This window comes from Microtus ochrogaster, chromosome 4, assembly GCF_000317375.1.
Source record: "Microtus ochrogaster isolate Prairie Vole_2 chromosome 4, MicOch1.0, whole genome shotgun sequence".
In the NCBI taxonomy this organism is placed as follows: Eukaryota; Metazoa; Chordata; class Mammalia; order Rodentia; family Cricetidae; genus Microtus; species Microtus ochrogaster.
In genome coordinates this window covers 65,832,209-65,845,592 of record NC_022011.1, presented here as the reverse complement: position 1 = coordinate 65,845,592, position 13,384 = coordinate 65,832,209, and the positions used below count along the sequence as shown (strand labels likewise).

The 13,384-nt window shown below is 39.8% G+C and overlaps 1 protein-coding gene across 1 annotated transcript in view; it reads left to right on the top strand.

The window, feature by feature from the left end:
• Positions 1-13,384, top strand: part of Stam2 (signal transducing adaptor molecule 2) — a 46,395-nt gene that overhangs the window by 17,303 nt on the left and 15,708 nt on the right. The window contains exons 2-8 of the mRNA XM_005346409.2: positions 1,045-1,129; positions 1,931-2,006; positions 2,110-2,208; positions 3,332-3,478; positions 5,074-5,143; positions 5,824-6,010; positions 11,632-11,726. Coding sequence (XP_005346466.1) covers positions 1,045-1,129; positions 1,931-2,006; positions 2,110-2,208; positions 3,332-3,478; positions 5,074-5,143; positions 5,824-6,010; positions 11,632-11,726 — 759 coding nt within the window. The remainder of the gene's footprint in view (positions 1-1,044; positions 1,130-1,930; positions 2,007-2,109; positions 2,209-3,331; positions 3,479-5,073; positions 5,144-5,823; positions 6,011-11,631; positions 11,727-13,384) is intronic.

The following is a 13,384-nucleotide window of genomic DNA, read 5'->3' as shown; positions in this document are numbered from 1 at the left end:
GAAATCCTCAATAAATAAATAAATAAATAAAGAATAATAAATAAATAAATAAATAAATGAGCTCCCAGGTCTCCCAGCTTTAACATCCTATAATATGCCGCGTAGTGCTATTGAGAATAATCAGATTTATAATACCCGAAGCTGAGCTGAAAAGCAAAATATATGTCTTACATAAGTAAAAAAAAAAAAAAAGAAATTGTGAGCTTTTGTATTTAGTTACTAGCAAAAAAAAGTTGTATGCTTCCCTTCATATTGAAATTTTATTAAAATTTTATACAGCCTGGATGTGGCAGCTCCTGGTTTAATCTCAGCATTGGGGAGGCTTTTGTAAAAATCATTAGTTTGAAGTCACCTGGACTTGATAGTGAGGTGGTCTCAGGAAAAAGTTAATATAGTTAAGTGCTGTGACTCAGCCATTATTTCTGAAGATGTCCTTAGTCAGATGGGGAGTTTAACTTTGCTTTCATCATGAAATATTCCAGATTACATAAAGGACTTTGAGGATAAAACTGGTATAGTTCATGTCATTATAGTTAAGTTGGCCCTGGCAGCACATGTCTATAATCCCAGTTCTTGGCAGGGCGAGGCTTTTTAAAAATATTTTTTCCTTAAGAGTTTTTTTTTTTTTTGCTTTAGATTTATTTATTTTATATGTATGAGTGTTTTGCTTGCTTGTATGTCTGTGTATCGTGTGCTTCCTGGAACTGGAGTTATAGACAGTCATGAATCACCATGGGGTGCTGGGGATTGAACCCAGGTCTTATGAAGAATAGTGAGTGCTCATAATCACCAATTACCCGAATTCCAGGCCAGCCTGGGTTACAGAGTGAGAGACCTTGCTTAAAAATAAAAACAGAGCAAGCAAGCAAAAACCCAAACCTCAAAAATAAAACTGAGGTTAGTAGAAGTGTGCTTTTTTCTGAAATTCTTCTGTAGTTCTCTACCTTTGAGTGGAGAAGAGGCAAATTCTTAACTATTGTCCTTCATTGGTATCTTAATGTGTTTTAAAGATATGTTCTAATTTCTATTTACTATATCTTACAGAAAAAGCCACGAATGAGTACAACACCACAGAAGACTGGAGTCTGATTATGGACATCTGTGATAGGGTTGGAAGCACTCCCAATGGGTAAGATGGTCACGGGTAAGCAGCTTGGTTAGCTTGTGTCTAGACAGTGGAAATTGAAAGGACATTGACAGGCTGGTTTTAATGGTAGCATTTATTTAAATTTGCTATGTAACTGCTTACTTAACTAGCTGTTTGGTTCAGGGAGATAGAAATAAAGAGATCAGAGGGCTAGATTTTGTATTGACTTTGTCCTGAGAAACAAAGGCAGTGTCAGACTGAAAGCCTGATCTGTATTTAGATGTAGATAACTAAAGACTTTGACAGCAGGGCCGCGTGCTAACCAGGAATACAGTGGCTATGGGTGGGGGGTGGATTTCCCTGTGAGGTGGACTTTTAGGTAGCCTTTCTAAATACAGTACGAACTTGTGCGAAAGAATGCTTTTGTACAGGACACAGCTAGTGAGCTGTGCCAGTTTTCTCCAGCAGAGGGTGGTTGTGCAGTGTGCTAGCATCTGCTTCCATAGCACATTCACGCGTGTGGGGAGCCTTGTAAGACGATGTGTCGCGCTAGCTCTTTTTACGATGAGAGTTTGCTTGTGGACAGCTCAGTCTGTCTGGAGAAATAGCCTTTCTATGGTACAGTTCTCTATGTTGACTAGCTTTGTGGTGAAATGATGTTTCTCTTATTATTGGAATACACAGTTTTATAACATTTGTGAACCACAGTGTACAAAGTCACAGAGGCTTAATAAAGATGTCTGTAGAATTTTATTTTTAAAGCTGTTAGTAATACCTCATATTTTTAAAATTTGAATTAAAACTCTCAAACAATTCTTAACTTTCTCCATTTTTTTTTTTTAGAGCCAAAGATTGCCTGAAAGCTATAATGAAGCGGGTGAACCATAAAGTCCCTCATGTCGCTCTGCAGGCGTTGACTGTGAGTGGATGCCATTTCTGCTGACCCTGTTAAAGTGCTTTCACTTCAGTGACTGAGTCAGAACATCTGATGTTTATATATTCATTTTTATTTTAATTGATAGCTTCTTGGGGCTTGTGTGGCAAACTGTGGAAAGATATTTCATTTAGAAGTATGTTCCCGTGATTTTGCAACGGAAGCTCGTGCTGTGATAAAAAATAAGGTAAATTTTAAATTAAAAAAGAAGTTTAAGTCATTATACAATAAATGTACTGTGCATTGTTTTAATTCTGTGTAATAAAGTTTCATTACTAATGAAAGCACTATTAAATAGTTAAAGTGTCTTGTCCTTGATTTTTGATTGTCATAGCTAGCGCCTAGGCTATTTGTTTTCTTTCATATATATGTGTGTGTGCATATATGTGAATATACAAGGTATCCATCTTTGTATATCCATATTCATGTATATGTATATACATATACACATATACATATACACACACACGTATATATTATGGGTATGAGCTCATCTTGGCTAACGCCTGGTCACTGCTTTGACCATTTTTTGTGTAGACCACCTTGTTTATTTTTAACTATTCTTGAAGCTTGGCTTTGTCAGGGTCATACAGATAGAAAGTGGTGTAGTTGGGATTCAGATCTGGGTGCCTGTGACTCTTGACTCCAGACTTTGCCACTGTTCTGTGCTGACTTCCACTGGAGTTGGTGAAGAAAGGGAAGCTTCATGTGAGAGCAGAGTGGGTACCCCTTCTCTGCAACACAAACTCTGAAACACTATTCCTCAGGTTGATGTGAAAATCCTAATCTCATAGTGAGAATGTTGAGATAACAGAGCAAATAGCCTTTAGTACACAGAAGTCTTTTGAGTAAGAAGTATTCTGAAAGGGTGATTTTTTTTTCCCATGAAGCTATTCTATCTGAAAATGTGAATAAGAGCCTGTCAGTTGCTCAGCTAGTTCAGAACTTACTGCTCTTAGCTGGTGTTTATATACTTAAAGAGAAATTCAGTGGTGATTCTCTGTTAATAAAGTTCAATTGTTTTCATTTATTTTTTGAGTGTATGTGTGTGCATGTGCTTACTTGTTCATACCACAGTGTTTGTGGAGCTTAGAGAACAGCCGTGGGAGTTGCTTCTCTCCCTTGACAGTGTGGTCATGGGGTCAAACTCAGATGCCAAGCTTGGCGGCAAGCACTTTTATCTGCCAAACTATCTTGCCAGCTCGCTTATTAACTTAAGTCCTTACTTTAACTACATGGGAGTTTTTTGTTTGTGTTTATCTTTTTATTTTTTTGGTTGCTTTATTCCTTTTTCTTTGCCACTTTAAAAGGCTCATCCTAAAGTCTGTGAGAAACTGAAATCTCTAATGGTGGAATGGTCAGAAGAATTTCAGAAGGACCCCCAGTGTAGTCTGATAGCTGCAACTATTAAATCTATGAAAGAAGAAGGAGTGACTTTTCCTGCAGCAGGGTCCCAGGTGAGAGGCTCATCCAGACCGTGGTTTTCCTCTGCAGAGCTCGTAGAAAAGCCAGCAGGGAATGTGAGTTGGTGTGCGTGTGTGCACACGTGCGTGCATGCGTGCGTGCGTGCGTGCGTGCGTGCGTGTGTGTGTGTGTGTGAAAGCAAGGGAGTAGGAGAGCGGTGGTCAGAGGACGACTTGTGGGGTTGGTCTCCTCCTTCCACTATGTGGGTCCTGAGGATATAACTTCCATCAGGCTTACACCTGTCAGGCTGGGCGGCAGGTAAACACCTGCTGAGCCATCTTGCTCTTAGCAAGGAATATCTTATTGTCTGCATCCCTTGATAGCCTACTTATTGTAGTACTTACGTAGTATACGTTTAGTAGACATCTCGTTTTTCAATAATTTTCTTCTACATATCAGAAATTTCAGAAGTAAAAATACAAATAATATAGCTAGTACTCCTCTAAAGTCTGGAATCTTGTGAGAAATATAGGATGTTCCGGTCAACCTTCTGTTTAAGAAATAATGATAAGGGGCTAGAGAGATGATCCATGGGCAAAAATGCTTGCTTTTTTGTTTTTTTGGGGGGGTACATACCTGATATGGCCTGAGTTCAGTTCCAGGAACCCATGTAAAAATGGAAGATGAACCAGCTCACAAAGTTATCTTCTGGCCTAACACACTAGCACACATGCACCCTCAACCCACAAGTTAAATGTTTAAGAAGAAATTTATGGTAAATTTGAAAGAAGGCTATATACGTAGAACAAATTACTACTGGCTGATGGATGATGACTAGATGCTGTCTTAGCACCAAGAAGAAAGCAGGACTACAGATTCAGACAGTGAGGACATAGCGAGGAAGAATTTTGAGATTTGAATGTGTTATGTTAGATAGGGTGGAAATAGAAGAGATGGTGGGAAGGGCTGCTGTGAACAGATTTTTGGAGTTGAGCGTGGCCTGTTAACAAGTGAGCATGCTGGGGTTGACACACTAATGTGCTTGGTAGAGCTGCAAGCCTGGGACTCATCTGGAGAGGTAAGGGTGGCTGAGTATTCTGGTGAGTCAGAAAGAGCAGGCAGTCTGTCCTTCTGTGTGTCATTCTCAAAAATGGGTGTTAAAGAACTGTTGGTGTCCATGGACACCTGTCTTAGGTGCCATCAAACTCAACAGGACCCTCTCCAGTCTTCTGCTGAGTCTGCAAGGTTGCTCCTCTCCAACCATGGGTATTCTTTTCCTGTCAGAGCTCTGAGCTAGTAGCTAGTACCCGAGTGCCTCTCCCTGAATAAGAGACCTTCAGCAGTTGAGGCCAGGAAGTGGTATCTGTTCGTTCTGTAAAAATCGTCGGTACTTCCTTTATGCCCAGTTCTGTCAGATACTTAGATTGATGTAAAATATTAGTCATCTTGTGTGTTTATAATGTTTTCTTGAAAACTGATATTTAGTGTTAATGTTTAAAACAATTGCTTAAATGATCATGAAGAACCTCACTTTTAAGTGGAGCTCAGTTATCAGTATTATCAGTGCTTTAATTAGCATTGCATGTAATTATAGAGCTTGTGCTTCTTTGAAAGGATAGTTGTGCTCATTTTACTCGTACGCTTGCAGACTGTCGCGGCTGCTGCCAAAAACGGTGCATCATTGAACAAAAACAAAGAAGACGAGGACATAGCTAAAGGTAAATGATAAAACGCAATAATTTGTGCTGCTCAAAATAGCTTTACCAAGATATTTTCCTGAAAGAAAAATTATAAAAAGACTATAGACTTAGTTCTACCTCAAATCTAAAAATCTGTAGGGTCTTAAAAGTCAGGAAAACCAGTGACATGACACAAGATGAGTCTAATTCATTTTATTTTTCAGTAACATATATTTAATGTTCTACCTTTAGAGAGTTACATTTCACCTTTTCTTAATGCCAAAGTTATGACTCAAGCACAGAAATATGTTCGTGGTTTGTCCTATATGGAAAGCTACCCATATTATAATGTCACAATCTGTTTGCTATAAAAATAATAGCTGCTGTATATTACAGGCTGTGATAATAAGGCATGAGCAGAAATGTTATTTTAAAAATGTTATGTGTCTCTGTCCCCTCGTGAATTTAACCACTTAGCATTTGTTTGGACAGGCTTGATGGCATATGCCCAGAGTCCCAGCATCTGCGAGGTGGAGATGAGTACCAGGAGTTAAAGGCCACTCTCAGGGAGTTCAAGACTAGATGAGACCCTGTCTCGATAAAATGAAAATGCTTGCTTGATTTATTGCTAAGCATAAAATTGTTATCTAATATTTTAAAACATCTTTAGATGTTACAATTAATTCTGGATATGTTTCCTATTTAATTTTTCCAACTAGCTATTGAACTGTCATTGCAAGAGCAGAAGCAGCAGCATGCAGAGACAAAGTCTTTGTATCCGCCTGTAGACATTCAGTTAAATAATAAGACTGCGAAGAGAGTCAGAGCTTTATACGACTTTGAAGCTGTTGAGGACAATGAGCTCACCTTTAAACATGGTGAAATTATCACCATTTTGGATGACAGGTATGTTTTATGTTTATTTGTGGAACATTCTGAAAACAGTGTAGTATCTTTAGCTGAGAACCAGGAGTATTTAGATTTTTACTTTTAGTCAAATAATCCAGTCTTCTCCTACTCGTTTCTTGAAGATTAGACTAGGTAATGAGAACCTTGGTGAGAGCCGTCGAAAGTCATGCTCCATCAAAAGTCTTCACATACAGCTGCTCTATTCCTCCCACAATTCCTTTATCTTTTAAAATTTTAAGGAAAAAAATAGATTGATCTGTCTTGAGCCTAAATTCCGTTCTTTGGTTTGTTTTTTGTCTTTTGAGACAGGTTCTCACCGGGTAGCCTAGGCTGTCCTGGCCTCTAAAGCCTCCAGTCTCAGTTTCCCGAATGTTGAGGTTCTAGAGAGTGCAGACGTGTGTGTGTGTGTGTGTGTGTGTGTGTGTGTGTGAGCTTTACTTTTAAGACAAGGTGACCTGGTCTGCTGAGTTGGCTCAGTGGTCGGAACTCTAGTCTTATGACCTGAGTTTAGTCCTTTGGACCCACACGCTGGAGGGAGAACTGCCTCTTGTAGGCTGTCCCCTGACCTTCCTGCACACATACACAAATAGATAAATAAATGTAATAGCTCTTTCAAGTTGACGAAACTTTGCAGCAGTGAGACCAGACAGCTGTGAACAGAGTTGGCACGTGTATCTGCTTTCCATTCTAAATAACACATTGAGGATATACTAGTCAAGGAAAGATAGGTAGTTTTCATTTTTAAGTAAATTTATTTGTGCGCATGCATGAATGTGTATGTGCCCCCCCACTACCACCACTGTGTGCACGTGGAAATCAGGACAGTTTGCAAGAAACAACCTTCTACCATGTGGGTTCTGGGATCGAACTCAAGCTATATGCTTGACTTTAACCTGCTGAGCCATCTTGCTGGCCCTAGTCTAGCCTATTTTTAAGTGGATAGATACATATGGTTTTGCTTTGCTGCTGTAAGTATTTATAGGGAAAAAGTTATGTAATAGACAATTTATAATAAAAAAATGAATGAGGACACAGTTCTGTTTTTGTGAAACTTAAGGGAGTTAAAATAACTGTAGACAATAATATGCAGGACAGAACCATGACTCAGGCCATAGAGAATCAGTCTACATTTGGTGTAGATTTGTGGTTTAGGAGGCCTGCACAGGGACCACTTTACTTCAGATGAATTTTTTTTTTTTTTTTTTTTCGAGACAGGGTTTCTCTGTGGCTTTGGAGCCTGTCTTGGAACTAGCTCTGTAGACCAGGCTGGTCTCGAACTCACAGAGATCCGCCTGCCTCTGCCTCCCAAGTGCTGGGATTAAAGGCGTGCGCCACCACTGCCCAGCCTTCAGATGAATCTTAATGGCAATTTTTTTGTTGTTCCATGTTTTTCATTGCCAAAGACTGAACCCAGGCCTCATATAGTCACAGTAGTGTTTTGCTACTGTGTTGTATTCCTAGCTCCTTGGGTTGGCTTTGAAAAAGTTTGTAAGATACTGAAACGAGTCTGAGCATTAAATGGAAGGGTTGATTAAAAAGTAAAAATGAAACTTTAAGAAAAAGATTGGAGCTGGATGTGGTAGTGCACACCTTTAGTCCCAGTACCTGGGAGGCAGAGGCAGGCAGATTTCTGTGATTTCAAAGCCAGTTTGGTCTGCACAACCAATTCCAGGATAGCTAGAGCTACACAGAAAAACCCTGTTTTGAAAAACAAAAAGGAAGAAAGAAACAAAGAAAGAAATGGAGATGATTGGGATATCACTGCAGTTCTGGGTTTATTGCTTAATTGTTTGTGGTAGACATAGTGTTCTCTTTTGTTCTTGTTTTTTTTTTTGTTTGTTTGTTTTTTTTTTTTTGTTTTGTTTTGTTTTCTGAGACAAGGTTTCTCTGTGTAAGAGTCCTGGCTGTCTTGGAACTCTGTTTGTAGAATTCTCAAATCCACTGAGATCCGCCTGCTTCTGCCTTCCAAGTGCTGGGATTAAAGGTGTGAGCCATCACCACCCACCTAGACATAATGTTCTTCATGGTGACTCTACTCATCACCACCTGACTGGACTAGTGTTCTTGGAGGTGACATTACTCATCAAGGACACTGCTTCCTTTTGCCATTGTCACTACAAAAGCTATCAGGAAAGTTGTCTGGGTAGTGTTCATAGCTGAAGAGAAAGGCTGAAGTTTTTCTTGATTCTGAGACTTAAACGTGTTTATTCCTTATGGGGAGTGGGGCACGTGTGTGCTGTGTCACATTTGTAGTGGTCAGAGGACAACTTTCCTTCCACCATGTGGGCCCTAGGGGTCAAACTCAGGTTGTCAGGCTTGGGAAGTGCCTTTAACTGAGTTATATTGCCAGTCTAAGACCCAGAACTAGATTGGAGAACCTTAATCTCTCTTTTAAATCTTAGAATAAAAAGGTAGGTTTTTATCTGTGTGTTTTATTTTCTTGTTTTTCCATAATGACTGTAAGAAAATGTCATTTTTATATCAACAGCCTAATTTCTCTTTTGTCTTGACAAGTGTCAGCTCAGTCTTCAGAAGGGAACTGTTTCAGTTGCTTTTCTCTGCTGTAGCCTGACAGATGCAAGTGAGGAAGCTCCCCCCAAGAGTGAAGAAATTAGCATATATAATATCTCAGAACTATTGGAACTATTGATACATCATTTTCTGATCTTAAGAATTTAGGCGATAGATAGCTCTTTTATATCTTCGTGAAACTCCGTAAATTAAATGTTCCAGAATCTCGGAGATTAATTGATCATTAATCCTAAAATTCTTTCTTAGTGGGCACCTCAGTGTTAAGAGTTTGTGCCTAGAGGCTGGAGAGATGGCTCAGTGGTTAGGAGCACTGACTGCTCTTCCAGAGGACCTGGGTTCAATTCTTGACATCCATAGGGCAGCTTTCAACTGTCTGTAATTCCAGTTTCAGGAGATCTGACACCTTTACACCAATTCACATAAAATAAAGTTAAATTTAAGAAAAAAGAAAAAGAGTTTGTACCTAGCATTAAAAAAGCTTCAGCTGTGGTGTCTAGTCCTACCAAACAGAAAAACAAACAAACAAACAAAAACATCCTTAAGAATGGCGGTCAGCACATGAAATTTCTATTAAGTAGGAAAAAAGGGGTAACTATGACTGTCCATGTGGAAAGTCCAAGACAGTCAGTGGGCAGACTGTTAATAAACAGCTAAGTTTATGTTAGGGTTATTAGATATAAACTTAATATACAAAATCAGTGGTATATTTAGAAAATGTAGTAAAAAAGATATCATTCACAATAGTAACAAAATTTGCCCTCAGCAGTTATGAGGATTAAGTGCTTTTGCAGGGAGCCTGGGTTTGGTTCATTGATCCAACGTGGCAGCTCACAACCATCTGTGACTCCCGTTTCCAGGAGTGCAGCACCTCTTCTGACCTCTTCGGGCTCCTGTGTGCGTGTGCTGCACGTACATAACACTCAACACACATGCTTACATGTAAAATAAAAATAAATACTTCTAGATTTTTATAAGTGATATAGTACAAAGGTACTTAAGGCCTTTATGGAGAAACTATAAATACTTTGAAAGTTAAGAAATAATAAAAATATATTTATAAATGTACAAAAGGAAAGAGATATACCTGATATAAAAAGATGAATCTTAATATTGTAAAGATTTAGGTTTTCTCATATTACATAAGTCAACTGGATTTCCAATTAAACTCCTTTTGAAATTCTTTTTCCCAAAGAATTTGAAAAATACTTGTATTTTAATAAGGAAATATGAAGGTCTGCAATAAATGAAATAAGATGACAACAGGAGGGGCGTGGACTCTTCATGGATGCATTGGACAGAAATGAGTCACTTCCTAGGCAGATGACATAAAATTGAAAACTTATACATTGTTATACAGCTTATTTTTTACTAGTTTTAGACCATGATTGACTATAAGTAAGTGAAACCCAGGAAAAAACCCTGTAGATACTTAATTCTTCTCCTCACTATTGTAATGAAGTGAGATTCTGAAATAGGCTCATGAACAGATACAGCTGCTGTTTGACAGTTAGGGAGGGCTCACAAATTCTTCTTTTTTTTTTTTAGGATGAACTTTTAATTATTTCTGCTAGATTGATTAGCTATTCGAATATCTAATAAAATGAAGTTTGATTTACACAGTACTTTTTGTTTGACTTCACATAAATTAGTGACCTGTACATGGGAGATGGACAAATATGAAAATCTCAACTATCAGGCAAATCTGTGGGAGAACAGACTTAGTAATACAGGGCAGAGAAAGATAGATAACATGTAAAACGGAGAAAAGATTGCTGAGTCAGTTTGAGAGTGGGGGATGGGCTTAATTCAGACAAGCTGCTGCTATTCTGAGTGCATAGAGAACTACAGTCCTTTAAAAAATGTCCGTAAGCCAGCAGGACAAGCTAAAGGGCAAGGAGAAGAGCAGTCTGTGGAAGAGGCCATAGGCGGTGCTTGGACAGTGCAGGAGAGGTGTCAGGCTCAGGCGTGGACAGTCACCAAGCACAGGAGAAAATGACTTCCTCACGTGCATCTTGGGAGAGAAGGAACACATACTCTCTCAGTCTTTCTAACGAACATTTGACATATCTGTAAAACTGAGCATGCTTATATCCATGAGCCAGTAAGCTGTTTGTGTTGTCTCCCTCTCCCCCAATTCTCCCATTTTGGGGAGACAGGGTTTCATTGTTTTGCCATTTTGTCCAGACTGGCCTTGAACTCCTGGGCTCATGTGATCCTTTCCAGGTAGTAAGAACTATAGGCATATGCATCACACCTAGCTTGCAGGAACCTAGAATAGTTGTTCCTTATGGGCCTTCTAATCCAGAATTGTTGCTATTCAGTCTTTTGTTTGTTGATTCGTTTGTTTTTTGAGACAGGGTTTATCTGTGTACCCCTGGCTGTCTGGGAACTCACCCTGTAGACCAGGCTGGCCTCAAATTCAGGGATCCACCTGAGTCTGCCTCTTGAGTGCTGGGATTAAAGGTGTGCACCACCACCACCCTGCACTATTCAGTCTTTTTATTGTTGAGAGATTGGGAATGACCTGGAATGACCTAAAAAGTCCATCTTCACAGAAATGAGTAAATTAAATAAAATGTGTACTTCAATAGAACTTTGAAAGGAATGAGCAGGTTCCAGAAGTAGTAATCTATAAAGTTTTAAAAACTTTTAAAAAACTAAAATCTAACAGTAGTAAACTAGAAGGCGCTCTGTGGAGTAACACATGTCTCCATTCGAGTATCGTTTAGCTGTCTGCTTGTGAAAGGGTGGAAAACAGGTGGGGGGAGCTGCTGTCTAGCTTGGATGCTGCTACTGTAGATGGAAGGAATTTGGCTTGGGGCTTAGTCATGGAAAACTGCTTTAAAACTTAGTAAGGGGATATAGATTTTCTTTGATTTGTACTTTTTTAAAAATATCTTTTCATTAATTTGAGAAGAAAATTATTTCTGCTGTGACTGTGCAGGTATTACAGGCATACCCCACTGTGCTTCTCTAAGAGAACAGCTTGTACAGCTAGATGTGAACTAAGATGTAAAATACAACTGTTTTCAGTTTCCCGTTGACAGGATGCAGAGCCAATGACCGTTTTCCTGCTCTGTTTTCAGTGATGCCAATTGGTGGAAAGGAGAGAGCCACAGAGGAGTAGGACTCTTCCCCTCTAACTTTGTCACGACTAACTTAAACACAGAGCCTGAGCCAGGTGAGTGAACAAAGGGTCCTGCTTCCTCAGAGACACCTCAGTCTGTTGAAATTGTTTTCCCTTGACTTGTATTATTGACACTGAGGAGTGGATGAGAGCTGGGCGCCGCAGCCACACCTTAATCCTGGTACGAGCAGGCAGATCTCTAAGTTCATGAACTACATAGATAGTGAGTTCTGGGCCAGCCAGGGGCAAAAGGAAAAAGAGAAAAGAAAGAGGAGTAGTATTTAGTATTTACTTTCCTTTTAATTGTTTGTCTATAGGTTTTGCAATGTAATTTAACTAAATTAAGGAACTAATTTGGCTCACGTCAGTTCCAGGAACCCTTACTTTGTATTTCAGGTCTTTGAGTATTGGTGAGTATAGTGACGCTTGTGTAAAGTAAGTATTTCAGTGAAAACTTGAGAAGCAGTTTGATGTGATCTGCACAGACGTGTTTGCGAACCATAGTGAAGGTGGGACCCACACAGCCAGGCACCAGTGCTGAGTGAGACAGTAGGCTTTGCGGTTCTTAAGTTTTACATTTATTCCACCTTGATTTGATTGGTCTCTGACCTTCATCTGCAGCTATAAACCGTGTAGTCAGCGTGCTGGCTGAGAACATGGCATTTGTTCTCTGGGCATGCTGTGGAGATGTGAGGTGAACAGACGCAGCTTAGACTAATGCTGGGTCAGCCCTTCTGTGCTCACACTGTTATGAAATCCGTACTTCCGCTGCAGGGGGAGGAGCTGTAGCGAGGGATTGGATTTAGAAGCCTCCAGGCTTGCTTACAGTGCATTTAGACGGCTGCTGCCACACAGCTGTAGAAAGCGCATGCACTGAAAACTGCAGCCATCATGTACAGCTTTGGTATGCGGCTAGCGAGTCCCTCAGAGGACTGAAGTTGAGTGAGGGGGAGACTTAACTCGTGTGTTTGCAGAGTACATTGCTTTCTCTCAGGCTTTCTTAGGGAGTGGGAGCCCTGGGAACTTTTCAGATAACTTTGTAAACCATGGCAGACATCCTATACCGTGATTTCCCTGCTTTGGCCTAGTTTGAAGAGTCTGACCTACTGTTTCAACAGTATTCAGCTGGGAGTGTATTTCAGTAAATGATTTCCCAGTCCTAGCATGTGCAGAGCCCTAGGTTTGCTCCCAGTCTTCCTTTAGTAATATTACTAAATTTATAGTAATAATACCTTTAGTAAAAGGTAGTCTTGATCCTCACCCCTGTGTTTTGTTGAGCTTTCTTTGTGTATAACTCAAAGTTAGCCAGATACTTAAGTTGGGCGCCTGCTGGACTCCATCCTTTGTTTCCATTGTTTTTTATAGTAACTTGGTTTCAGTCAAAATTTAATTAAGTGCATTTTAGCACTGCTCCGGGGAACTTGTTTGGTTGTTTTTTTTTTTTTTTTTAATTTATGTGCAGTGGTACTTTGTAACTCCAGTACCCTAGAACTGGAGTTACAGACAGTTAGGAGCTGCCATGTGGGTGCTGGGAATTGAACCCAGTCCTCTGAAAGAGCAAACAGTGCTCTTAACCACTGAGCCATCTCTCCATCCCCATCCAGGGAACTTGTGTTAGATAGTTTTCAGGATATGTATTTCCTTCCTTCCTTCCTTCCTTCCTTCCTTCCTTCCTTCCTTCCTTCCTTCCTTCCTTCCTTCCTTCCTTCCTT